Source organism: Schistocerca americana, chromosome 7 (assembly GCF_021461395.2).
Source record: "Schistocerca americana isolate TAMUIC-IGC-003095 chromosome 7, iqSchAmer2.1, whole genome shotgun sequence".
In the NCBI taxonomy this organism is placed as follows: Eukaryota; Metazoa; Arthropoda; class Insecta; order Orthoptera; family Acrididae; genus Schistocerca; species Schistocerca americana.
Window position 1 is genome coordinate 455037902 of NC_060125.1, and position 26366 is coordinate 455064267.

Sequence of the window (26366 nt, forward strand, 5' to 3'; positions counted from 1 at the left end):
CTTTTCTGTTTTCTTTGAAATCCGACTGTGAGGAAGAAAACTAAACAGCACATTGTTGCGTATACAATTTTACTTTCAATATACACTACTGGCCATTAAAATTGATACACCACGAAGATGACGTGCTACACATGCGAAATTTAACCGACAGGAAGAAGATGTTCAATATTGTGTGTGAAATCTTACGGCACTTAACTGCTAAGGTCATCAGTCCCTAAGCTTACACAATACTTAACCTAAATTATCCTAAGGACAAACACACACACCCATGCCCGAGGGAGGACTCGAACCTCCGCCAGGACCAGCCACACAGTCCATGACTGCAGCGCCCTAGACCGCTCGGCTAATCCCGCGCGGCAGGAAGAAGATGCTGTGATATGCAAATGATTAGCTATTCAGACCATTCACGCAAGGTTGACGCCGGTGGCGACACCTACAACGTGCTGACATGAGGAAAGTTTACAACCGATTTCTCATACACAAACAGCAGTTGACCGGCGTTGCCTGGTGAAACGTTGTTGTGATGCCTCGTGTAAGGAGGAGAAATGCCTACCATCACGTTTACGACTTTGATAAAGGTCAGATTGTAGCCTTTTGCGATTGCAGTTTATCGTATCGCGACATTGCTGCTCGCGTTGGTCGAGATGCAATGACTGTTAGTAGAATATGGAATCGGTGGGTTGAGGAGGGTAATACGGAACGCCGTGCTGGATCCCAACGGCCTCGTATCACTAGCAGTCGAGATGACAGGCATCTTATCCGCCTGGCTCTAACGGATCGTGCAGCCACGTCTCGATCCCTGAGTCAACAGATGGGGACGTTGGCAAGACAACAACAATCTGCACGAACAGTTCGACGACGTTTGCAGCAGCTTGGACTATCAGCTCGGAGACCATGGCTGCGGTTACGCTTGACGCTGCATCACAGACAGGATCGCCTGCGATGGTGTACTCAACGACGGACCTGGGTGCACGAATGGCAAAACTTCTTTTTTTCGGGTGAATCCAGGTTCTGTTTACAGCATCATGATGGTCGCATCCGTGTTTGGCGACATCGCGGTGAACGCACATTGGAACCGTGTATTCGTCATCGCCATACTGGGGTATCACCCGGCATGATGGTATGGGATGCCATTAGTCACAAGTCTCGGTCACTTCTTGTTCGCACTGACGGCACTTTGAGAAGTGGACGTTACATTTCAGATGTGTTACGACCCGTGGCTCTACCCTTGATTCGATCCTTGCGAGAGCCCACATTTCAGCAGGATAATGCACGACCGCATGTTACAGGCCCTGTACGGGCCTTTCTGGATACAGATAATGTTCGACTTCTGCCCTGGCCAGCACATAGTCCAGATATCTCACCAACTGAAAACGTCTGGTCCTAGCGTCACTCTTATGCGATCGGTGTGAAATCTGAGTAGGCATCATCTTGCAGGTGCAGAAACACGCCTACCAACGTTCGTTTACGGTGCTCGACTCCTTATCGGTGTTGTGATTCTTTTTCCCAGCAGTGTGTGACCGTCTGAATGATATTTAGAATATGTTTTGAATATACGAAGTAAATGGGTCAAGAAGTTCTCGAAATTTTTGTTAATAATGTTGTCCCATTAGTATATATACACTTACATAATACATACGTTACAGTCAAATGTAGCCTATGTCACTCCGAACGTTTATTAGATCTTCGTGTAATGAGATGAAGGTAATCCATCAAGTACTTTTCGAAATTTTGATAACGACGTTAAACGATGACATGCCTTCATATAATAGTATGGATATTCACGAAAGTAAGCAGTCAAATGAATGCAAATTGCATTTACTACTATTACGATCACATATATTATCATCAGGTATCAAAAAATGGAAATACTGTAAAGTGTCAAGTCAAAATACATGACGGAAAACTGAATTTTGTGTGGTTTGGTGGTAGTATACGTAGACATGTATTCACTTTTGAAACTGGTACCATGTCAGTACAATAGTTGTGATACCGGATATTATACTTTTTTATAGAATATCTTGTATTTTCTAATTTAAGAATTCCGATTTAACAATTTGTGACCTACAAAAACGAAACAGGTAGTTTGTGAAATGCCTCTTTGGCTGAAAATGAACTACTTCAAACATTTAGAAGCTGACGCAAGCGCCTATGCGAAATTTGTGCTGTATTTCCCATATTTTCTTCAGGCATAGATCCACGTCGTAAGTTTTCTTGCACATCTGTTTTTCGTCACCAAAATTTCTGGACCATAATCTCAAAACCGATGAACAGAAATATATAGATGGACGAAATGATCAGTAGTGAATAAAATGGAGTGTTTTTAGACTTTGACAGTAGACTAAATGCAGTCCTATATCCAGATGATCTAAGACTGATTTGCAGTGAATGAAGATAGCCACAGAATAAAACCTGAATTGTTTGTATATACAGAGAAGTTTATGACATACCGTGGGGTACAGCCAGTAAGATCAATAATAGTCTTGGATAATAAAAGTATGGCGCCAGATAAACTTTTTAAAAACCTATGATGCTACATCACATATGACCGCAACCGTGATGGGGACCAACAATTAAATAAATTTAGTTTCATAAGGAAACAGTTCAAAAATATCTACAGAATAAAATCAGGAAAGTATCCATCTGAGGAGTTCGAAAACGATAGCCGCGTAAACCCTTATTCACGGAAGTGAAACATGGGCAACAGCATGACAGCAAAAAAGAAATGAGGTTTCTAGGAAGTGTCAAAAGATGTACCAGAGACTGCAGTAAAATAAATGAGTATATAAGGAAAGCTTTGGGAGTATATAACCTAAACTAGAAGGTTAAAAGAGATATCAGAAAATAGAAGGAAAATGTAGACTATGTTGTTGGAGAAAGACTCCTGGTAAAGGCTCTTATATACGCACTGGAAGACGAAATGTGGGAGAGATATAGAAGAGGTGGAGTACGTAACGGACGATATACCTAGTACACGAAGCGAAAAATGCGACTGGTAGTTAGTATGAAAAAAAGTAAAATGCACCAATTTCTTTTGCTACAAAGACGCCAGGCGATTTTTTGGGGTGTCACCAATAATTTTGTATAGAGAGCTTGTCTATGAAACTGTCGAATTATCTGCTTGCCGTACGGCCGATGGTGATCTGCAAGAACAGAGTGGAAATGTTTTGATTCACTTCCATTCATCAAAATGTATTGTAATGGATAATATGACTCAAAAGATCCGCCTTCCATACCTCGCACTACAACATGATAACACTCATTTGTTCGAGGTAATTCAAGATAACAAATTTCCAACAGCCAAGGAAGAACTCTATACAGTGTCATGACTAAATTGTAATGGGAGGTAAGACTCTAGTGAGTTGTGAACATGGGAAACTACTTTTGTCCAGCCATAACTGTGGGTCCTTTGATGGCTCTGGAAGGAAGCTCATCAAACTAGAACTCATGAAATATTGATTCACTCTCTTACATAACTGAATAAAAGATTTACTAAACATTGACACACTTCTTTGCAACAGGAGTAGTGCATGATTTACAAATTTAATTGACTATCGAAGGATCGCTTGATGCACTTGTTCACAATAGTTCTCTTACTGTACAAAATGCAACCATAACGAAATTATATTTCATCATAACTTTAAGAAATCGTTGATCTTGCACTATTATGTCGTCTCCTTCAGATGAGGTCACGTAATGGCCAGAGTGCCTGCATGCTCCATGCTACACTGAGGCGACAAAACTCATTGGATAGTGATATGGACATAAACAGATGGCACTAGTACCGTGTACACAAGATATTAGAGGACCGTGCATTGGTAGAGCTGTCATTTGTGCCCAGATGATTGATGTGAAAGAGTGGCCTACTTGATTATGAGTGCACCACCGGAAGTAACAGACACTGTGCACGTAATGATGTCGCATTTCTTTTCTGAAATCGTTACTGAATTCATCATTCCGGCATCCACAATGTCAAGCGTGCGCCGCGAATACCAAATTTCAGGCACTACTTCTCACAACGGACAACGCAGTGGCCGATGGCCTTGACTTAATGACCGAGACCAGCGGCGTTTACGTAGAGTTGTCAGGGCTAACAGACAACCAACACTGCGTGAAATAACCTCATAAGTCAATGTCGGACGTTCAGTGAACGTATCCGTTAGGAGAGTGCGCCGACATTTAGGGATAATAGGGGTATGGCAGCAGATGAACAAGTGCCCTGCAGCGCCTCTCCTAGGCTCCTGACGATATTGGTTGGATCCTAGACGACTGGAAAACCGTGTTCTGGTCAAATGAGTTCCGATTTGAATTGGTAAGAGCTAAAGATGGTATGGCACAGACCTCACGAAGCCATGGACCCAATTTGTCAACAAGACACTGTGCAGGTTAGTGGTGAGTCCATAACGGTATGGGCTGCGTTTACACGGAATGGATTGGTTCCCCAGTTCCAACTGATACGATCATTGACTAAAGATGGCCATTTGATGCCATTCATGAATTTAATGTTCCCAAACAACGATGAAATTTTTGTCGATGGCTATGCGCAATGTCACCAAGCCACAACTGTTCGCGATTGGTTTAAACAACGTTCTGAACAATTCATCGAATGATCTGGCCACCCATCGACATCGGGCCGGCCGAAGTGGCCGTGCGGTTAAAGGCGCTGCAGTCTGGAACCGCAAGACCGCTACGGTCGCAGGTTCGAATCCTGCCTCGGGCATGGATGTTTGTGATGTCCTTAGGTTAGTTAGGTTTAACTAGTTCTAAGTTCTAGGGGACTAATGACCTCAGCAGTTGAGTCCCATAGTGCTCAGAGCCATTTGAACCATTTTTTTGAACCCATCGACATTTATGGGACACAATCAGGAGGTCAGTTGGTGCACAACATTCTGTACTGGTAAAAATTTCGTAGTTATGAACGGCTATGGAGGCAGCACGACTCAATATTTCTGCAGGGGTCCAGCGACTTGTGCAGACCACGCCATGTCAAGTAGCTGCACTATGCCTGGTAAAAAGAAGTCCGACACGATACTAACAGAAATCCCTTTGTTTGTGTCATCTCAGTGTATATTGACCCATAGCATGAGGGCGCTGCTTTGTTGATAGGGAGGAGTGGGCTTTTGGAGTGCCTCGTTTTGGTCTTTGCGGATTGCAACGCGCCGTCGCTAATGTATGTGGTACCGAATCGTTTTGCCGACACCTCATAAAGCCTATGGAGTATCGTCGCATTTGTAAGATTGGGTTCGTGATTTCTTGTCTGAAAGGCCACAGTTCATAGCAATTGACGGTGAAGCATCGATTGAAAAATGAGTGATATCTGTCGCTCTCCAAGAATGTGCCCTCTGCTGTTCCTAATATGTATAAACGATTTAGGAGGCAATCTAGGTGGCCCTTTCAGATTGTTTGCAGACGTGCTGTAGTTTGCAGTCTACAAAAGTCATCAGAACATCGACAACGGTCTTGCCATGTTGGACAGACCAGGTCTAGCCCGATTGCAGAAGTTGAGCAACGCCAGGACCACTTGGTACTTGGTTGGGTGACTCCCTGAAAACAATACGATGACAGTTAAAGCTGGCTGTGGATGACGCTGGAGATGTCCTCCGATGGTGTTCCACATGTTCTCGATTGGACACAGATCTGGTGACCCACCAGGCCAACGTAACATTTCGACACTCTGTAGACCATGTTATGTTACAACGGCAGGATATGGGTGAGCGTATTCCTGTTGGAAAACACACGGACATCACTGGGACAGAGGTAGAACCAGCTTTCGCCGGCCGGTGTGGCCGAGCCGTTCTAGGCGCTTCAGTCTGGAACACGCTACCTCTACAGTCGCAGGTTCGAATCCTGCCTCGGGCATGGATGTGTGTGATGTCATTAGGTTAGTTAGGTTTAAGTAGTTCTAAGTTCTAGCGGACTGATGACCTCAGATGTTAAATCCCATAGTGCTCAGAGCCATTTGAACCATTTTAGAATCAGCTTTTATCAGAAAACACAACAGATCGCTCTGCCCTCCAACGAGTTCTTGCTTGACATCACTGAAGTTGCAAACAGTGGTGGTATGGGGTCAGTGGAATGCATGCCACAGAGCGCTAGCTCGAAGGTGTCCTTAAAGTAACCGGTTTGTAACAGCGTGTTGTGTCACAGTGGTGCCGACTGCGGCTCAAATTGCTGCTGCTGATGGAGTACGACGTGCCACAGCCATACGCCGAACAAGATCGTCTTCCTTCTCGGTAGTGCCACGTGGTCGTCCAGAGCCCGGTCTTCTAGCGACCGTACATTCTCGCGACCACCGCTGCCAGTAACCATGTAGTGCCGCTACATTCCTATCAAGTCTTTCTGAGCCGCGCGGGGTAGCCGCGCGATCTAGGGCGACTTGTCACGAAACGCGTGGCTCCCCCCGTCGGAGGTTCGAATCCTCCCTCGGACATGGGTGTTTGTGTTGTCCCTAGCATAAGTTAGTTTAAGTTAGACTAAAGAGTGGGTAAGTCTAGGGACCGTCAAATGAAAAATGGTTCAAATGGCTCTGAGCACTATGGGACTTAGCTACTGTGGTCATCAGTCCCCTAGAACTTAGAACTACTTAAACCTAACCAACCTAAGGACGTCACACACATCCATGCCCGAGGCAGGATTCGAACCTGCGACCGTAGCAGCCGCGCGGTTCCGGACTGCCCGCCTAGAACCGCTAGACCACCGCGGCCGGCATCGTAAAAGGAACATTCGGCTTCTCGTAGCCGTATTACACGACCTTGTTCCAATTCAGTGAGGTGTTGATTATGACGTCTTTGTCACCTTAAAAAATTCTTGACTAATATCAACTCACTATGTCCAATCTCAAAGGTCACTACGTATCCACGACCGTTACAACGTCTACTGAAGCACCCTTATAGGGCTGTAGCGAAATTTGAAAAGACATCGCCTTTTAGATGAGGAAACACACCTACCAACATTCTTTTACGTCGCACAACTACTCCTTGGTGTTGCGATTTTTTTCTGCTAGTTTATTCTTATTATCAGAATATCAAAACCAGTTGCAAAATGATTCTGAGGCCTGCATCATACGAAAAGTAGCAACCGGCTCTAAACAATGCAAAGTGTGAGTACTGGAAGAAACACGCTAAATTTTGGTTACGAAATACATCACAGGAATTGAAAGGTTGCTAGTTGAACAGATGCAACAACTCTACTGATGAGGCTGCTTATATTGAGCTTGTCTCTAGTCTTCTGGAGAACTGTTGCGGTATGTGGGATCCTTACCAGATAGGATTGGCGAAGAACATCAGGGAACGGCAGATCACTTTGTGTTGTGAGAAAGGGAAGAGAGTGTTGCGAATAAGATACTCGAGTTCCGGTGGCAATCACTAAAACAAAGGAATTTACGATCCGGCGATACCTTTTCACGAAATTTCAGTCATCAACTTTGTCCTTCACCGTAAAATATCAAGCGTTCTTTTTTCCCACATAGTATTCGAGAGTGGAACGTAGAGGAATAGTCTGTAAGTGTTTCTAAGAATCCTCCGTGAAGCACTTACATGTGAGTGGCACAGTAGTCATGTATTAGTAGACATAGATTTAGTAATGTCAACTCACTCTCCCTCTCCCCCTCTCCCCTCCCCCGAAATAACCACCTTGTATCCTGTATAAATAGGCAATTTTTTTTCCATATTTCTCAGGTAGTGGTATTGTATAGCCACACTCATAAAGACTCTCAAAAATGCTAGATACGGCTGAAGGAAATCGATAGTTCTGAAAGTTTGGGAAAACATGTAACGAAATACGTGGAAAACAGGCTGACTACAATCAATCGCAGTTGTCCTTGGGAGTAATCAGGTGATTTACTGACAGTGTAAAAAGTATTAACGTAAGTTAATTATAAAATGAAATGCTGCTTTTATGTGGAAGGACGGGAGAAGACACAAATGTTTCGGGTAACAAACTGGGGTGTAAGACAAAAATGTCCTGTAATGAAAATGAAATGTTGGGTGAAACATATATCTAGGCGAATGGACGGTAGATGGTGCAAAGAAGTTCTTGATTGGTTTCGCAATACATATTACGCTTCTGAGCACAAAACAGCACGGATTTAAAAATCGTCGCTCGTCCAAAACTCGGCTTGCCTGTTTTTCGCACGATGACCTGCCAACAATGGACGAAGCAGGATCGGATATTCCTAGGTTTCATTAAACAGTGCCCTCTTCAGACTGTTAACAAAGCATCAGAACAAAATTTCAGATACACGAGTGGCTCTAAACGTTTTTGAGTAATATAACCCAGTAGCCCTCCCGGACTGGTGCGCTGTCTAACGCGCTACCTCCTGGCGGATTAGTGTCGAGGTCCGGTGTGCCGGCCGGCCTGTGGATGCTTTTTAATGCGGTTTCCCATATTCCTCAGCGAATGCGGTCTGGTTCCCCTTATTCCGCCTCAGTTACACTATGTCGGAGATTGCTGCGCAAAAACTGTCTCCACGTACGCGTACACCATCCACTGAGGGCTGAACCGCACGGTAACCGGGGATTCGGTGTGGGGCGGCGGTGTGATGGTTGAACTACTGTGGCCTGTTGCTGGGTTGTGAACCTCTGAGGGCTACAGCGGGGCGAAGCCTCTCCGTCGTTTCTGGGTCCCCGGTTTAACACACAATGCAATATAACCCAGTACTGTAATCGAAACAATCCCATCTTGAGAAATTCAGCAACTGTAGATATTTAAGCTAATTCTCATACATTATTCCGTTTAAGTTGTACATTTTTAATTAAATTAATTACTTCGCTGACTCTGGATGATATTCGGGTATAAGTGGCTATCTACTCTTGTATGTGGTTCTGAGCAGGTAGGACAGTTTCCTGACGCAACTACTAAGATCCGAAGACGATCCAAACTGCTCGAAACAAGTAATCTAATTAAAAATCTGCAGCTGAGACGGAACAAAAAATCAGAATCTTCTTAAAGAACCCAGTACGTTGTCCTCGTGTCTATCACAGACTCGCGTGTTTATCAGAGACAAGGGCACCGTCTTCGGTGCATAGGGAAGCTTGATAAGATCTCTTTATAGATAAGCGATCTGACGGCTAATCGAACAGCAACCTGTTTGCCGATGGCGCTGTTGTATACGAAAAGGCGTCGCGTCTTCGTTGGGTGACACAAGGAGGGTAGAGGACCACTTGTACAGAATTTCTGTTTGATGTGATGAATTGCAGCTTGCTCCAAATGTGCAAAAATTTAAATTATACAAATAACAGGAAAACCAGTCCTGTAATATTTGAATACAAAACTGTATGTGCTTGTTGCTTGACACAGTCACGTTCATTAAATACTTGTACGTAATAAATCAAAGCGACATCAAACGGAATAACCACATGATATCATTTTCAGGGTAGGGGAGTGGTCTTTAGTGTATCTGATGAACTCTAGGAAATTGTAGACCTATAACGGTAACGGCGTGCATAACACCTGTGTGTTCCAGTCTTGAACACTTTTCGAGTGTGTCGGACCCAAACTAATCCATATTAAAAGAGGACAAGGAAACAACTCAGACGAGAGCTGCTAGATTCCTTTGCCCTTAGGTTCAAAAAACACGCAAGTATTATGGAAATGCTCCATGAACTCAAGTGGGAATCCTACTGCCACTAAAAATCATGTCATGCAAAAACATCGAAGACAAGAGAAATGACGGCTCGATCGGGAACAAATAGACAGTCGTTTTCCATCTAGATTCATTTGTGAGTGTAACTGGAAAGGAAATGACGACCAGCGGTACAATACACCTTCCGTTATGCACCGTATCGTGATCTGCGGAGTGTGTATGAGTTTATACAGATGCAGATGTAGACTTAATTGAATATATACAGATTACGATGACAAACAAGTACTTGTGTAGCTTAAAACATTAATACGAGGAAGTGTGCAGGACCCCTATAACAGCATTTGATACCAAATGCCGTGGTGCCCTAGAATTTAGGCACGGATGACACCACGCGCAACGTATCATTCGTGCTGGTTACAGCGAGCCCAATCCCTACAGCGCATACGACATGAAACTCCAACAAATCCGGAACTGACGGCCGGAGTGGCCGAGCGGTTCTAGGCGCTACAATCTGAAGCCGCGCGACCGCTACGGTCGCAGGTTTGAATCTTGCCTCGGGCATGGATGTGTGTGATGTCCTTAGGTTAGTTAGGTTTAAGTAGTTCTAAGTTCTAGGGGACTGATGACCTCAGAAGTTAAGTCCCATAGTGCTCAGAGCCTTTTGAACCAAATCCGGAACTCCGCGACCAGACCGACTAAAGACTTCAACAGCACTTCGTCCAGGTCGACAGGCGGCGTACACGCGGACTGTAGATGTCAGTAACTCGCTTCTCTTCATGTATCCGCCATGTCACGTGCCAAAAATAGACCAGCGCGTATCCCTCTGCGAGGCGGCCTTTATGCCAGAACACGAGCTCTGGAGAGCAGTTCCGTAGCAGCTAGCAACCTGAAGATCTCCACTACGCCATCGTCTTCTTGACAGCACGCTGCCTCCTCAGCTGGGACTCATCAGTAATCAGCGACGTGCTCATAGAGACTTAGTAATAACTGTGCTGTTGTTCTTCTAACTGGAAAGACTGTGTCAGGCTAGAAGTTTCTATCCTTGTCGCACTTAGATACTTCATTACAGTTGGCTCTCAATACTTCTTCAGCGAAGTACACTCTAAGAGTTTTTAAGTGTTTATTCTCCTTGACTGAAGCTTCGATTTCGAATTTGGTTTTAAATTTGAAGTGAGAAAATTATATTTTCCGTTGTAACTTGTTGGCAATACTTCAGGACTCTGCTCATTAAAGAGCGTGTGACTACAGAAGCTTAATTCACAGTTTTTAACTTAAGGCTCTTAATAACTTAAGACTGTTAAATGAAGCTTGTGTAGCTCTTTGAAGTACCATGAAAATTATTTATTTACTTGTGTCCACCAGCGGTTTACACATCACCATATATTGATTGGCGACTCCATGGCGTGTTGCGTGCACCACAACCAAATAGTGGATAGAATTGGAAGGAAAATGAGCATTGGCCGTATTTTGTTGTTTTATCGTTAGCAAAATCGATTTTCGGTCATTTAGTGACCATCCTCAGTGCTGTAATATACAATTAAAATTGGTAGGCACTGGTATCAAGCTATAACCACAAGCTTAGAGCTATCACATAAACATATTACAGCACTGAAGATGGTCACTAAGTGACCGAAAATCGATTTTGCTGACAATAAAACAACAAAATACGGCCAATGCTGATTTTCCTTCCAATTACATCACCATATACGTGAAGATGGTGGTGGTAGTGGTGGTGGTAATGATGATGGTGGTGGTGGTGGTGAGGGCACTATCCCGAAGTATCTTTGTTGTACTGACTTTACCTGATCTTCAGGAACCTAATCGTCCTGAAATTAACGAAAGTCCAAGATAAAATAGAAAAGTTTGTCGCTTACCGTCCTCGTTCCAGCCACCCTCTATCTGGTAGGAGGCGGTGGCGGCTCCCAGCAGGAAGCCCTCTGGGAACTGGTTGACCTCTCTGCTGGTGGCTGTCGCCAGTAGACACGCAATTCCCAACAGCTCCAGACATAACGTCACAGGTGCCACCATGTTGGTATCTATTGCTCTAAAGGTACTCGTTGTCAGTTTATAAACTCTCGCACATATCGGATAACACTCGAGTGCCACTAAATGGTCGTATCTAGCAGCCTATCATGCGTATGATCTCGTGATAAGTGTGCTGTAATCTGATAATCACTTCCTGTACAGCCATTCTCATATGTGTTGCGACATTTTCTGTAGAACTAGCAATAGCGTCAACCTCAGGAATATATCAAGCATAGCAATATATATGGACTTTAGAGTGGGCCTCAAGGGTGCAACACCAAGGTGCTCTCCATACGCCATGGGAAGTTACGGTGTATCGACTGGAAGCGACAGATGGTCGAGTGAAAAACATTGACACACTTTCATAACTAAACGGTGTCGTTGCACAATCTGAAAGCTTAAGTATTTCAAGAACTGTGCGTGGTTGTCAACACGTAGACAGATACATAGATAATTGTATCGCGCCATTTTTCGGAATCTTCCGACAGGAATTATTTTGCTTTTTGCTGAGATTCCCTTCCTTTAGCTGTCCGTAGACACGTTCCTGCTAGCAATAATTCAGCAAGAAGGCCGAAAACGTCGGAACGGTAGCTTTTTTAATAATGACACCACCCAAGAACATTTGTCATACGGGGTGGCCCCGAAAGCCTACGTTCTTAAGTAGCCCAGAAAATTTCGTAACAGAAACCACTGAACTTACTGTGAATTCCCATGCAATTAACACTCGGAATTTTCGGTCTCTGATCGAGGATAAGTCTTTGAAACTTTTTGATGCAATTTATGGACTCTTTTGTTGTTCTTGCCTGAACACACCCCTTTCAATGAAACTTGCAAAGCATTAGCTGCACGGTCTTTGTTTGCGTAAAATCCTGTTCGAATTTAATTACCAAAGAGTTCTCATTTTAACTAGATATCTCTGTTTCCTGCACATTCTCTTCTCTAATCAGAACTCTTATTTTTATGCAGACCATTACGACTTCTTTTCTTCTGCCAACCCCTCTTGTCTGCCATCCAACGTCCTCACTATTTTTTATTGACTCATCGGTCTTCAGACAGTTTTGATGCACCCACCACGAATTTCTCTCTTGTGTCAACCTTTTCATCTCAAAGTAGCACTTGAAACTGACGTCCACAATCATTTACTAGATGTTTTCCAGTCTCTGTCTTCCTCTACACTTCTTACCCTCTACAGCTCCCTCTAGTGTTAGGGCAGTTATTTCCTGATGTCTTAACGGATGTCCTGTCATCGTTTCCCTTCTTGTCAGTGTTACCCACACATTCCTTTATTCGCCAGTTTTGCGGAGAACCTCGTCAATCCACCTAATTTTCAACATCTTCTGGAGCACCACACCTCTGTTTTGGTTGACCCATAGTCGATGTCTCACTACCATGCAATGCTGTGCTCCAAACGAACATTCTCAGAAATTTCTTACTCAACACCCATGTTTAAAACTAGGAGACTTCTCTTGGCCTGAAATGCCTATTTGCCAGTACTAGTCCGCCTTTTATATCGTCCTTGCTCCTTCTATCATAGTTTGTTTTGCTACCTAGGTAACAGAATTGAGAAAGGTGAGCACATCTTTTATATTTTTACGAAATATGACGTGCTCCCACTATTATTTACTGATCTCTGTACAATATGATGTTTTTGCATCTGGCATTTCGTGGGGAGCCAATATTTTTCTGAATTTATGGCCAATTGTGAGCTTTATGTGCTATAATATGTGTTAATGAGATAAACTCAATCACTTGAAGATGGCATAAAAGACCTAAATCTAGATCGTAATTAAATAAACAATAACACAGTCAAATGGTGGTGTGTTCATTTAAAAACTAGTACATGACTGCTGCTCAGCAACATCGGAAACTGTCAACACATTATATTCTTAGTAGGTAGATCATTTCTTGACAACGTTAAGGGTTTCTACCAAGACGAAGCATTGCGGTAAACTTTCCAAGGCTAAACAATACCGTTCCAGCTCATTCTGCACCAGAAACGGTCACAACAGAAGATTTTTGGAGTGTCAAATTTCAGCAGTCGATGCGTTTCCTGACGTGGCAATCAGTGACTGTTTCCTCCTTCCTGGGATGAAGAAACTATTACGAGTCTAGTTATTCCAGAAAGATGGTCGTTTCCTGCACAGCCATCACGAGGACTTGTACAATAAAGGTCTCCATCAGGTCATTACGAAAAAAAGTACTGAAAGGCGGAGGACTAACATCATTACCATATTGTTTAGTCACACCTTGATTATTTTGGAGGTGATGGTTCCGCAACTTTGTTACTACTCCTGGTACACTCACCAGCAAATCAATCAGAGACAGATGTGGTGTTGGCTTGGGATCACATCTGACACCACAGACATTGGAACCGTTGGGCGTATCACTTCGTGCCTTGCGAACGTTTTGTTGTAAGCCAGTATGGCTGCTGGTGTTCGAAGTGCTCAACATCAGCGTGTGTAATAGGACCAGATCGTCGCTGCCGCACATTTGGGACCAACTTACGTCATCGTTGGAAAGGCACTGAGCCTTTCACCTATAACTTTGTGAAGGGCATGTAGTGAGTACCAAGATTCGGAAAAAAACCAGAGCTGCTAATCATTTATGATTGGCAGTCACGTGTGGATGACAAGAGCAACTGATAGCTAGAGATAATAGTAGCAGCACGTAGACTGGGAAACTTGCTCAAATCACTTCCCGTGTCAGTGCCAGATAACAACACAGGTACCGTGCAGAGCAATCCGCTTCCTTCAGCTTGCTGGAGTTACTGCCTACGCGTGGAACGGTTATTGCCGTCTGTCATTGACCAGAGAAATCAGTACGAGTACAGGTACTCGCCATAATGCAGTCCATCCAAGGAATAAAGTATCCTGCACTGGTGATTCGAAGTAGATGCTGGTACACGCTGATGGCAAGGTAAGGGCACCTAGAAAACCTCAATCGTTGTCTCCCTCTTTGATCGGAGCTTATTGTTAAGGTTACACATCTCTTGCTACAGTGAGGTGACAAAATGTCATGGGATAGCGATATGCACATACACAGATGGAGGTAGTATCGCGTACACTAGGTATAAAAGGGCAGGGCATTGACGGAGCTGTTATTTGTACTCAGCTGATTGATATGATAGGGTGTCCGGCTTGATTATGGCTTCATTACGTGAATTAACAGACTTTGAACGCGGAATGGAAGTTGGAGCTAGAAGCATTGGGGATTCCATTTTCGAAATCGTAACTGATTCAACATTCCGAGATCTCCAGCGTCAAGAGTGTGCCGAGATTACCGAAGTTCAGGCATTACTTCTCGCCAAGGGCAATGCAGTGGCCGGTGGCCTTGACTAACGACTGAGAACAGACAATCAATACTGCGTTCAATAACGACAGAAATCAATGCCGGACATTCGATCAACGCACCCATTAGGACAGTGCGGTGCAATTTGGCGTAGTAGGCTACGGCAGTAGACGACCGTCGCAAGTGGCTTTGCTGACAACACAAAATCGTCTGCAGCTCCTCTCCTGGGCTCCTGACAAAAAGCAGATTTCAGAGTATTTGACGGCTCAACACAAAAGTTTTGACTCAAGTACAGATAGTGTGGAGGATCGGTGGACAAACTTCAAAACCATCGTGCAATATGCGTTAGATGAGTATGTGCCAAGCAAGAGATGGAAAAGCGCCACCGTGCTACAACAACCGAGTTAGAAAACTGCAACGGAAACAGAGGGAACTTCACAGCAAACATAAACATAGCCAAAGCCTTGCAAGAAACAAAAATTACACGAAGCGAAACGTAGTACGAGGAGGGCTGTGCGAAAGGCGTTCGATGAATTCGAAAGTAAAGTTCTATGCACTGACTTGGAAGAAAATCCTAAGAAATTTTGGTCTTACGTCAAAGCGGTAGGTGGATCAAAAAAAAAAAAAAAATGTCCAGACACTCTGTGACCAAAATGGTACTGAAACAAAGGATGACTGAGTAAAGGCCGAAATACTAAATGCCTTTTTCCAAAGCTGTTTTACAGAGCAAGACCGCACGGTAGTTGCTTCTCTAGATTGTCGCACAGATGACAAAATGGTAGATATCGAAACAGACGACAGAGGGATAGAAAAACAATTAAAATCGCTCAAAAGAGGAAAGGCCGCTGGTCCTGATGGGATACCAGTTCGATTTTACACAGAGTACGCGAAGGAACTTACCCCCCTTCTTGCAGCGGTGTACCGTAGGTCTCTAGAAGAGCGTAGCGTTCCAAAAGATTGGGAAAGGGCACCGGTCATCGCCGTTTTCAAGAAGGGACGTCGAACAGATGTGCAGAACTACAGACCTATATCTCCAACGTCGATTACTTGTAGAATTTTGGAGCACGTATTATGTTCGAGTATAATGTCTTTTCTAGAGACTAGAAATCTACTCTGTAGGAATCAGCATGGGTTTCGAGAAAGACGATCGTGTGAAACCCCGCTCGCGCCATTCGTCCACGAGACTCAGAGGGCCATAGACACGGGTACCCAGGTAGATGCCGTGTTTCTTGACTTCCGAAAGGCGTTTTATACAGTTCCCCACAGTCGTTTAATGAAAAAAGTAAGAGCATATGTACCATCAGACCAATTGTGTGATTGGATTGAAGAGTTCCTAGATAACAGAACGCAGCATGTCATTCTCAATGGAGATAAGTCTTCCGAAGTAAGAGTGATTTCAGGTGTGCCACAGGAGAGTGTCTTAGGACCGTTGCTATTCACAATACGTATAAATGACCATGTGGATAACATCGGAAGTTCACTGAGGCTTTTTGCGAATGATGCTGTAGTATATCGTGAGGTTGTAACAATGGAAAATTGCACTAAAATGCAGGAGGATCTGCAACGAATTGACGCATGGTGCAGGGAATGGCAATTGAATCTCAATGTAGACAAGTGTAATGTGCTGCGAATACATAGAATGAAAGATCCTTCATCATTTAGCTACAATATAGCAGGTCAGCAACTGGAAGTAGTCAATTCCATATATTATCTGGGAGTAGGCATTAGGTGTGATTTAAAATGGAATGACCTTATAAAATTAATCGTCGGTAAAGCAGATACCAGACTGAGATTCATTGGAAGAATCCTAAGGAAATGCAATCTGAAAACAAAGAAAGTAGGTTACAGTACACTTGCTCGCACACTGCTTGAATGCTGCTCACCGGTGTGGATCCGTACCAGATAGGGTTGATAGAAGAGATAGAGGAGATCCAACGGAGAGCAGCGCGCTTCGCTACACCGTCATTTAGTAATCGCGAAAGCGTTTAGGAGATGATAGATAAACTCCAGTGGAAGACTCTGCAAGAAAGACGCTCAGTAGCTCGGTACGGGCTTTTGATGAATTTTCGAGAACATAGCTTCACCGAGGAGTCAAGCAGTATATTGCTCCCTCGTACGTATATCTCGCGAAGAGACCATGAGGATAAAATCAGAGAGATTAGAGCCCACACAGAGGCATACCGACAATCTTTCTTTCCACGACCCAATACGAAACTGGAATAGAATCGAGAACCGATAGAGGTACTCAAAGTACGCTTCGCCACACACCGTCAGGTGGCTTGCGGAGTATGGATGTAGATGTAGATGTAGATGTAGATCCTAGACGACTGGGAAACTATGACATGGTCAGATGAGTACCGATTTCAGTTGATAAGAGCTGATGGTAACGTCCGAGTTGGGGCAGACCGCACAAAGCCGTGGACCCAAGTTGTCAACAAGGCACTGTGCAAGCGGTTGGTGGCTCCATAATGGTGTGGGCTGTGTTTATATCTAATGGCCTGAGTCCTCTGGTCCAACTGTGCCGATCGTTGACTATAAATGGTTACGTTTGGATACCTGGAGACCATTTACAGCTATTGATAGGCTTCATGTTCCCAAGAGATGGAATTTTTATGGATGACAAGGCGCCAATTCACCGTGCCACAGTTTGGGATTGGTCTGAAGAACTTTCTGGACAATTCTAGCGAATGATTTGACCACCTAGATCGCCACCGGTACAGGCTGTTCACGAAAATCAGCCATTTCAAAAACAACAACAACCCAATACAGTTCTTACTCTAATCCGGACCATCTTCAGCGACGGCACTTGATTTACTAACGCTGGAGCTTTCGCGGTGTGGGATCCTACTGGAAAACGCGGTACTGCAAAATCTCTGCCCAACAAAAAATTAGTTCGGTTTCTTTGGGATGCCCCCTTGTAGAAAATTATTTGGGACGGGCTACGTAGGCTGTGGAAATGGAGGGAGGAGGACATATTGGTATATGTACAGGAACAGTCTAGTACTGGAGCACATGGATTTCATCTTTTTGTTGATGAGATGTAAGACGTTTAACGAATTGAAAACTGTGTGTGAGGAATTTAGTCAGATGACAGATCAATATACGAGAGGGGAGACGGTTACGGAAAGTAAGGTTCAATTCGCTGCATTCTAGAAGCTGTAAGGAGAAATTTTTGCTTGGCGGAAATCTAGATTACACTGGTATAGGTAAGCTTGATATAGATAAGGCTTTTTTGAGCGTAGAAGACGAAGGAACAGAGTAATCATTATGGATGGATTTTGTGGTTTCAAAAAGTTTTCTTTACTGTCGACTTTTTGTTGATTGACCCAGGCTCCATGTTAGTCTGGTTTCAAGGGTTAGTCCAAGACATTTGAATGTGCTTGTAAGACAGATGAGATGGTTACTAATGATGTGGTGGAAAACAAAGGAAAGGGAAACGCTGTATAATATCTTCTACTGCTTGAGATTGACGAGATTTAGATTCAAGTATCAGGAGCTAAATTGGAGGTGAAGTAATTCGGTTGGATCTGGAGGGCCCATTGGAAAGTCTTCACATTTGGGTGAAGGAGAAGGAAGACAACGTCACTTGCAACTGGTGCCTAAGGACGGAGAGCCTTTTGTCACCTTGATACCAATAACAGGTAAAATTCCAGACATCTTATATCTCGATACCACAAATGTACTTCGGTAACTTTGGTTAAATGTTGGGTACTTACTAATCGAGGTGGTGATTAATATATTTAACTAAAGTAAATAATGGGTTACTGAGTGTTTACAGATATTGTAATTTACGGGTATCTGAACTAGGCAATTATTTTAGTTCAAAATTGCACACCATCCTTACCCATTGCACTACGGTAACAGGTGCATCCTACGAAAATGTTTTGAAGAACAAATTCCTTCCTGCACTGCAACAAAAACGTCCGGGATGGGCTGCGCGTGTGCTGTTTCACCAAGACAACGCACCCGCACATCGAGCTAACGTTACGCAACAGTTTCTTCGTGATAACAACTTTGAAGTGATTCCTCATGCTCCCTACTCACCTGACCTGGCTCCTAGTGACTTTTGGCCTTTTCCAACAATGAAAGACACTCTCCGTGGCCGCACATTCACCAGCCGTGCTGCTATTGCCTCAGCGATTTTCCAGTGGTCAAAACAGACTCCTAAAGAAGCCTTCGCCGCCGCCATGGAATCATGGCGTCAGCGTTGTGAAAAATGTGGACGTCTGCAGGGCGATTACGTCGAGAAGTAACGCCAGTTTCATCGATTTCGTGTGAGTAGTTAATTAGAAAAAAAATAGGAGGCCTTAGAACTTGAATGCACCTCGTACACGTGGACTAAGCTTGTGAACTCAATCAAGGTCAGCTTGTGTGAGTTTACGTAAGTATAGAAAATCCTAACTTTGTTGCGATCTAATCAGCCGAACCTGCTGTATGATGTTGACATAATTGAGAGACTGGAGACTTGTAAGTGAAGGCCACCAGAACTGTAAATATTGCCTTTGGCTCTCTCCAAGTCCAAGACCGTCCTACGGAGTCACGAAGAGACTGGAACTGACACTGCCTGCCCTGTAACAGAAAGGCGAAGTAAAGTGACCACCGCACTCCGAGGATCTGCTCTGCGCGGTTTTTCTCGCGAAATCCTTGTCTGCCAATGACGACAGTTTTCCTAACTTGCGCTAATAGTGTTGTTGTTAGTTCGCAGTGTTACTCCCACCAAGGAGTGCACAAAACCGAGCTTCCGATCAGGTGTCTGTCAGTCCGTTACGTTCTGAGAAATATGGGCTTTGGATCTTCGGCATGAAGGTCATTTCACATGGAAAAATACTGCAAAATAGCTCTTTGTTTTTCAAGAGTTGTCACGACGCTACTTTATGTCTTTGGGTACGAAATTCCTTCCTAGACAGTGGCCTCTACAACTGTTGGTTAACACGACATGTGGGAAATCCGTAGGAATGTTTTATTCGCTTTCAGACTAAGAGTAAAGACAGACTTCTGTTGAAATAGGTCTCTCTACTCCTGTCTTCCATGAACTCGCTGAATATGCAATAAAGCTCAATAGAAAAACCGTGTTCCAGCAGAAGGAGAACCGAACGGTCAAGACAGTCTCTCCTTTGTTGGGATGGTTCTATATAGTGCCGTTTTAATGGGGGCGAGCCTATTCATATTGTCAATTAGCTGGGAAAGGCTGGACCCAGCCGTCACGGTGACGCTACACCGGAATACATTCGGTGGGAGCTTACCTGAGCTGTATGGTGTGACCACTAGCCACTGTCCTTTGTCGGCTCATCCTTGAGCTGTGGGTCCACCCAACTGTGTATCCACAGGCCTGGGGGTCTTACCTGCCAGCTATTCGTTCGCGTTCCGCCCTCGCCATTCCACCGAGAGTGCGTTTCACAAGCGAAACACCACCTCTATGGAAGCCGATATTGCTGATTATCGAAGGAGGTGTCTGGCCTAACAGTCACTGCCATTACTCTTGTCAAATCTGATAACATTTGATCGATCTGAATGTGAGTTACCGAGTTATTAACTGGATATCAGTATCAAAAACTAATGAGACGTCGCAAGCCAGGGATGGCCTGAAGCCTCTCAATCTTTCGTTGCTCTTTCAGCAGTAACAAAATCGTTTTGCCATTATAGCAGAGAAACACCGTCAAATAAGCTCACCACCAGCTGAGGCTACATGGTGTACTGCTCACTCGTCTTGGGGTAGGCCACAGACCCCTGACTCATTGCTTCCTGCTCTGGTGTTAGGACGCGGTACGTAGGGTGTACAAATACTAGTTTATCAAATTTTTAGTTAATGCCTTTGATATTCATAAAAGAGAACAGAGGTCGGTTTGACAGCTGATATGCCCGCTGTTTTAGCTGACAATGAGACGAAAGTGGTGCGACATTTAAGATATTGTGAGATGTCTGACTTGCTTCCTAATCTTTTAGGAAGAAGGGGTTAATGTAATACTAGGTTGACTGTCTCATCAAGGTTTTGCGAAATCAAATATGGCTCCTGAAAAATCTGTTCTCTGCCATCTCATCACAGTACTGATGTGTTGCTAGTACTGACGGTGGTTCAAAGTAAATGATTCAAATAATAACTCTGATTACTATTACTGCAAAACGTAACTCTTAAGACTATCTCTCAGTTAACAAACTGCGACTACTATTCGTGCTGAGTTTTTGGAATGAGCAGTGTAAGAAGAAATCGTTCAGGAATGACCAGCCTCTTCTGCTGTGGAGGGTCAGGAATCCTCTGCCACTTGACTTCTTCAACCTACACTAACAATGTCAATTTTTCTCCCTGGTAGGTCAAGTTACCTCCGATTACCACAGTCCATAATATTTCAGGCATTTTCATTTCTGGGTTAGAGAATGGCGAGTTGACCCTTGCACAAGAAGATAACGTACTTCCTGCGTTCATTAAGAAGCTGATACAGAATTTCTTGTGCAACAGATATCTCACTTCTAAGATACGAACACTTTCGCTGTCCAAGTGGCACCACCACTTAATATGCCCTTCTAACTTTCCAGAGATATACGATTCCCCTGAGATTTCAAGTGCCTCACTGATATCGACCACCCACTCCATCAAAGAAAGCTTCTTGCTTTTAACGGCATCCTCAAATCGGTCAGGCCAATATCATTAACAGGCGGTCACCAACGAGGAAAGTGTAATAATTTGGAACTTCTTCTCTTCCTTTCCTGTGCTAACCTCTTCATCTCAGAGTAGCACTTGCAACCTACGTCCTCAATTATTTGCTTCACGTATTCCAGTCTCTGTCTTCCTCTACAGCTTTTGCCCTCTACAGCTCCCTCTAGTACCATGGAAGTCCTTCCCTCATGTCTTAACAGATGTCCTATCATCCTGTCCCTTCTCCTTATCAGTGTACTCCACATATTCCTTTCCTCTCCGATTCTGCGTAGAACCTCCTCATTCCTTACCTTATCAGTCCAACTAATTTTCAACATTCGTCTATAGCACCACATCTCAAATGCGTCGGTTCTCTTCTGTTCCGGTTTCCCCACAGTCCATGTTTCATTACCATACAATGCTGTACTCCATACGTACATCCTCAGAAATTTCTTCCTCAAATTAAGGCCGGTATTTGATATTAGTAGACTTATCTTGGGCAGATATGCCTTTTTTGCCATAGCGAGTCTGCTTTTGATGTCCTCCTTGCTCCGTCCGTGATTGGATATTTTACTGCCTAGGTAGCAGAATTCCTTAACTTCATTGACTTCGTGACCATCAATCCTGATGTTAAGTTTCTCACTGTTCTCATTTCTACTACTTCTCATTACCTTCGTCTTTCTCCGATTTACTCTCAAACCATACTGTGTACTCATTAGACTGTTCATTCCGTTCAGCAGATCATTTAATTCTTCTTCACTTTCACTCAGGATAGCAATGTCATCAGCGAATCGTATCATTGATATCCTTTCACCTTGTATTTTAATTCCACTCCTGAACCTTTCTTTTATTTCCATCATTGCTTCCTCGATGTATAGATTGAAGAGTAGGGGCGAAAGGCTACATACAGCCTTGTCTTACACCCTTCTTAATACGAGCACTTCGTTCTTGATCGTCCACTCTTATTATTCCATCTTGGTTGTTGTACATATTGTTTATGACTCGTCTCTCCCTATAGCTTACCCCTACTTTTTCAGAATCTCGAACAGCTTGCACCATTTTATATTGTCGAACACTTTTTCCAGGTCGACAAATCCTATGAAAGTGTCTTGATTTTTCTTTAGCCTTGCTTCCATTATTAGCCGTAACGTCAGAATTGCCTCTCTCGTCCCTTTACTTTTCCTAAAGCCACGAGCGCATTCTCAATTTTCTTTTCCATTCTTCTGCATATTATTCTTGTAAGCAGCTTCGATGCATGAGCTGTTAAGCTGATTGTGCGATAATACTCGCACTTGTCAGCTCTTGCCGTCTTCGGAATTGTGTGGATGATGCTTTTTCCGAAAGTCAGATGGTATATCGTCAGACTCATATATTCTACACACCAACGTGAATAGTCGTTTTGTTGCCACTTCCACCAGTGATTTTAGAAATTATGATGGAATGTTATCTATCCCTTCTGCCTTATTTGACCGTAAGTCCTCCAAAGCTCTTTTAAATTCCGATTCTAATACTGGATCCCCTATCTCTTCTAAATCGACTCCTGTTTCTTCTTCTGTCACATCAGACAAATCTTCGCCCTCATAGAGGCTTTCAATGTATTCCTTCCACCTATCTGCTCTCTCCTCTGCATTTAAAAGTGGAATTCCCGTTGCACTCTTAATGTTACCACCGTTGCTTTTAATGTCACCAAAGGTTGTTTTGACTTTCCTGTATGCTGAGTCTGTCCTTCCGACATTCATATCTTTTTCGATATCTTCACATTTTTCCTGCAGCCATGTCGTCTCAGCTTCCCTGCACTTCCTATTTATTTCATTCCTCAGCGACTTGTATTTCTGTATTCCTGATTTTCCCGGAACATATTTGTACTTCCTCCTTTCATCAATAAACTGAAGTATTTCTTCTGTTACCCATGGTTCCTTCGCAGCTACCTTCTTTGTACCTATGTTTTCCTTCCAAACTCCTGTGATGGCCGTTTTTAGAGGTGTTCATTCCTCTTCAACTGTACTGCCTACTGTGCTATTCCTTATTGCTGTATCTAAAGCGTTAAATAACTTCAAACGTATCTCGTCATTAATTAGTACTTCCGTATGCCACTTCTTTGCGTATTGATTCTTCCTGACTAATGTCTTAAACTTCAGCCTACTCTTCATCACTACTATATTGTGATCTGAGTCTATATCTGCTCCTGGGTACGCCTTACAATCCAGTATCTGATTTCGGAATCTCTGTCTGACCATGATGTAATCTAATTGAAATCTTCCCGTATCTCCCGGCCTTTTCCAAGTATACCTCCTCCTCTTGTGATTCTTGAACAGGGTATTTGCTATTACTAGCTGAAACTTGTTACAGAACTCAATTAGTCTTTCTCCTCTTTCATTCCTTGTCCCAAGCCCATATTCTCCTGTAACCTTTTCTTCTACTCCTTCCCCTACAACTGCAATCCAGTCGCCCATGACTATTAGATTTTCGTCCCCCATTACATACTGCATTACCCTTTCAATATCCTCATACAGTTTCTCTATCTGTTCATCTTCAGCTTGCGACGTCGGCATGTACACCTGAACTATCGTTGTCGGTGTTGGTCTGCTGTCGATTCTAATTAGAACAACCCGGTCACTGAAATGTTCACAGTAACACACCCTCTGCCCTACCTTCCTATTCATAACGAATCCTACACCTGTTATACCATTTTCTGCTGCTGTTGATATTACCCGATACTCATCTGACCAGAAATCCTTATCTTCCTTGCACTTCGCTTCACTGACCCCTACTATATCTAGATTGAGCCTTTGCATTTCCCTTTACAGATTTTCTAGTTTCCCTACCACATACAAGCTTCTGACATTACACGCTCCGACTTGTAGAACGTTATCCTTTCGTTGATTATTCAGTCTTTTTCTCATGGTAACCTCCCCCTCGGCAGTCCCCTCCCGGAGATCCGAATGGGGGACTATTCCGGAATCTTTTGCCAATGGAGAGATCATCATGACACTTCTTCAATTACAGGCCACATGTCCTGTGGATACACGTTACGTGTCTTTAATGCAGTGGTTTCCATTGCCTTCTGCATCCTCATGTCGTTGATCATTGCTGATTCTTCCGCCTTTAGGGGCAATTTCCCACCCCTAGGACAAGAGACTGTCCTGAACCTCTGTCCGCTCCTCCGCCATCTTTGACAAGGCCGTTGGCAGAATGAGGCTGACTTCTTATGCTGGAAGTCTTCGGCCGCCAATGCTGGTTATTTATCAAAGTTTAAGGCTTGGAGGGGATCGAACCTGGGACCGAAGACGTTTTGATTATGAATCAAAGACGCTACCCCCAGACCACGGGTGCGAACGTCTTCTCAGTCACCTGTTATTAGTTTATTCTACTTTTTACTTTGTTCTCTTTTTCTACCTTTCAAGAACTTTTTCTGTTTCAGTGCAATTATGTTGTCTGCAAGTACATCATCAAATAAATTTAGACTAAAATTTCTGGTATTTTTCTGTGTCTTTATCAGTTATCTTGAAACGAGGTAGCACCTCACGGTGTCTTCCGAAACTACGCATTTCAGAAAGGCGAACTCGCAGCCGTACAAACAACAATGCTGTTTTCTTTTTCCGAGTTGAAGGCGGGTAATGTCGTTTAAACTCAGTACACTGCGGTGACAAAAACCATGTATAGCAATATACACATATGCAGACGGCGGTAGTATCGTGCACACACACGGTATGAAAAGGCAGTGCATAGGCGGTGCTGTCACTTGTACTCAGGTAATTCACGCGAAAAGGTTTCCCAAGTTATTGTAGCCACACTATGGGAACTTACAGACTTAGAACGGGGAATGGTAGTTGGGGTTAGACGCATAGTGCTTTCCATTTTTGGAAACTGTTAAGCAATTCAATATTCCGAAATTCACAGTGTTAAGAGTACGCCGAAAATAACCAGTTTCAGAAATTACCTCTCACCACGGACAGCGTAGTAGCCACCGGCTTCTCTTAACGACCGAGAGCACCGGCGTTTGAGTAGAAAAAAATGGTTCAAATGCCTCTGAGCACTACGGGACTCAACTGCTGAGGTCATTAGTCCCCTAGAACTTAGAACTAGTTAAACCTAACTAACCTAAGGACATCACAAACATCCACGCCCGAGGTAGGATTCGAACCTGCGACCGTAGCGGTCTTGCGGTTCCAGAGTGCAGCGCCTTTAAGTTTGAGTAGAGATGACAGAGCTAACAGACAAGCAACGTTGAATGAAATAACCGCAGATATCGCTGTCGGTCGTACAACGAACGTATCCGTTAGGATAGTGCGGCGAAATATGGAGTTAATGGGCTATGGCAGCAGACGACCATCGCGAGTGCCTTTGCTAACAGCACAAGCGCCTTTCCTGGTCGGTTCAATAGGCTCTGAGCACTATGCGACTTAACTTCTGAGGTCATCAGTCGCCTAGAAATCAGAACTAGTTAAACCTAAATAACCTAAGGACATCACACATATCCATACCCGAGGCAGGATTCGAACCTGCGACCGTAGCGGTCGCTCAGTTCAAGACTGAAGCGCCTAGAACCGCACGGCCACTCCGGTCGACGCCTCTCCTGGGCTCGCGAACATATTGATTGGACCTTGCCTTGATCACATGATCCCCGATTTCAGTTGGTGAGAGCTGATGGTATGGTTTGAGTGTGGCGTAGACCCATTGAAGCCATAGACCCAAGTTGTCAATTAGGCACTGGGCAAGCGGGTGGTGATTCCATTATGGTATGGTCTGTTCTTACACACAATGTGCTCGGTCCTCTCGTTCAGCGCAAACTATCATTAACTGGACATGCTTGTGTTCGGCTACTTGGAGACCATTTGT

At 43.9% G+C, this 26366-nt stretch overlaps 1 protein-coding gene across 1 annotated transcript in view; it reads right to left on the reverse strand.

Moving 5' to 3' along the window:
* LOC124623001 (myrosinase 1-like) overlaps positions 1-11611 on the reverse strand; it is a 64968-nt gene extending 53357 nt beyond the window's left edge. Inside the window, exon 1 of the mRNA XM_047148791.1 lies at positions 11458-11611. Coding sequence (XP_047004747.1) covers positions 11458-11611 — 154 coding nt within the window. The remainder of the gene's footprint in view (positions 1-11457) is intronic.
* Between the last annotated feature and the right edge of the window lie 14755 nt (positions 11612-26366).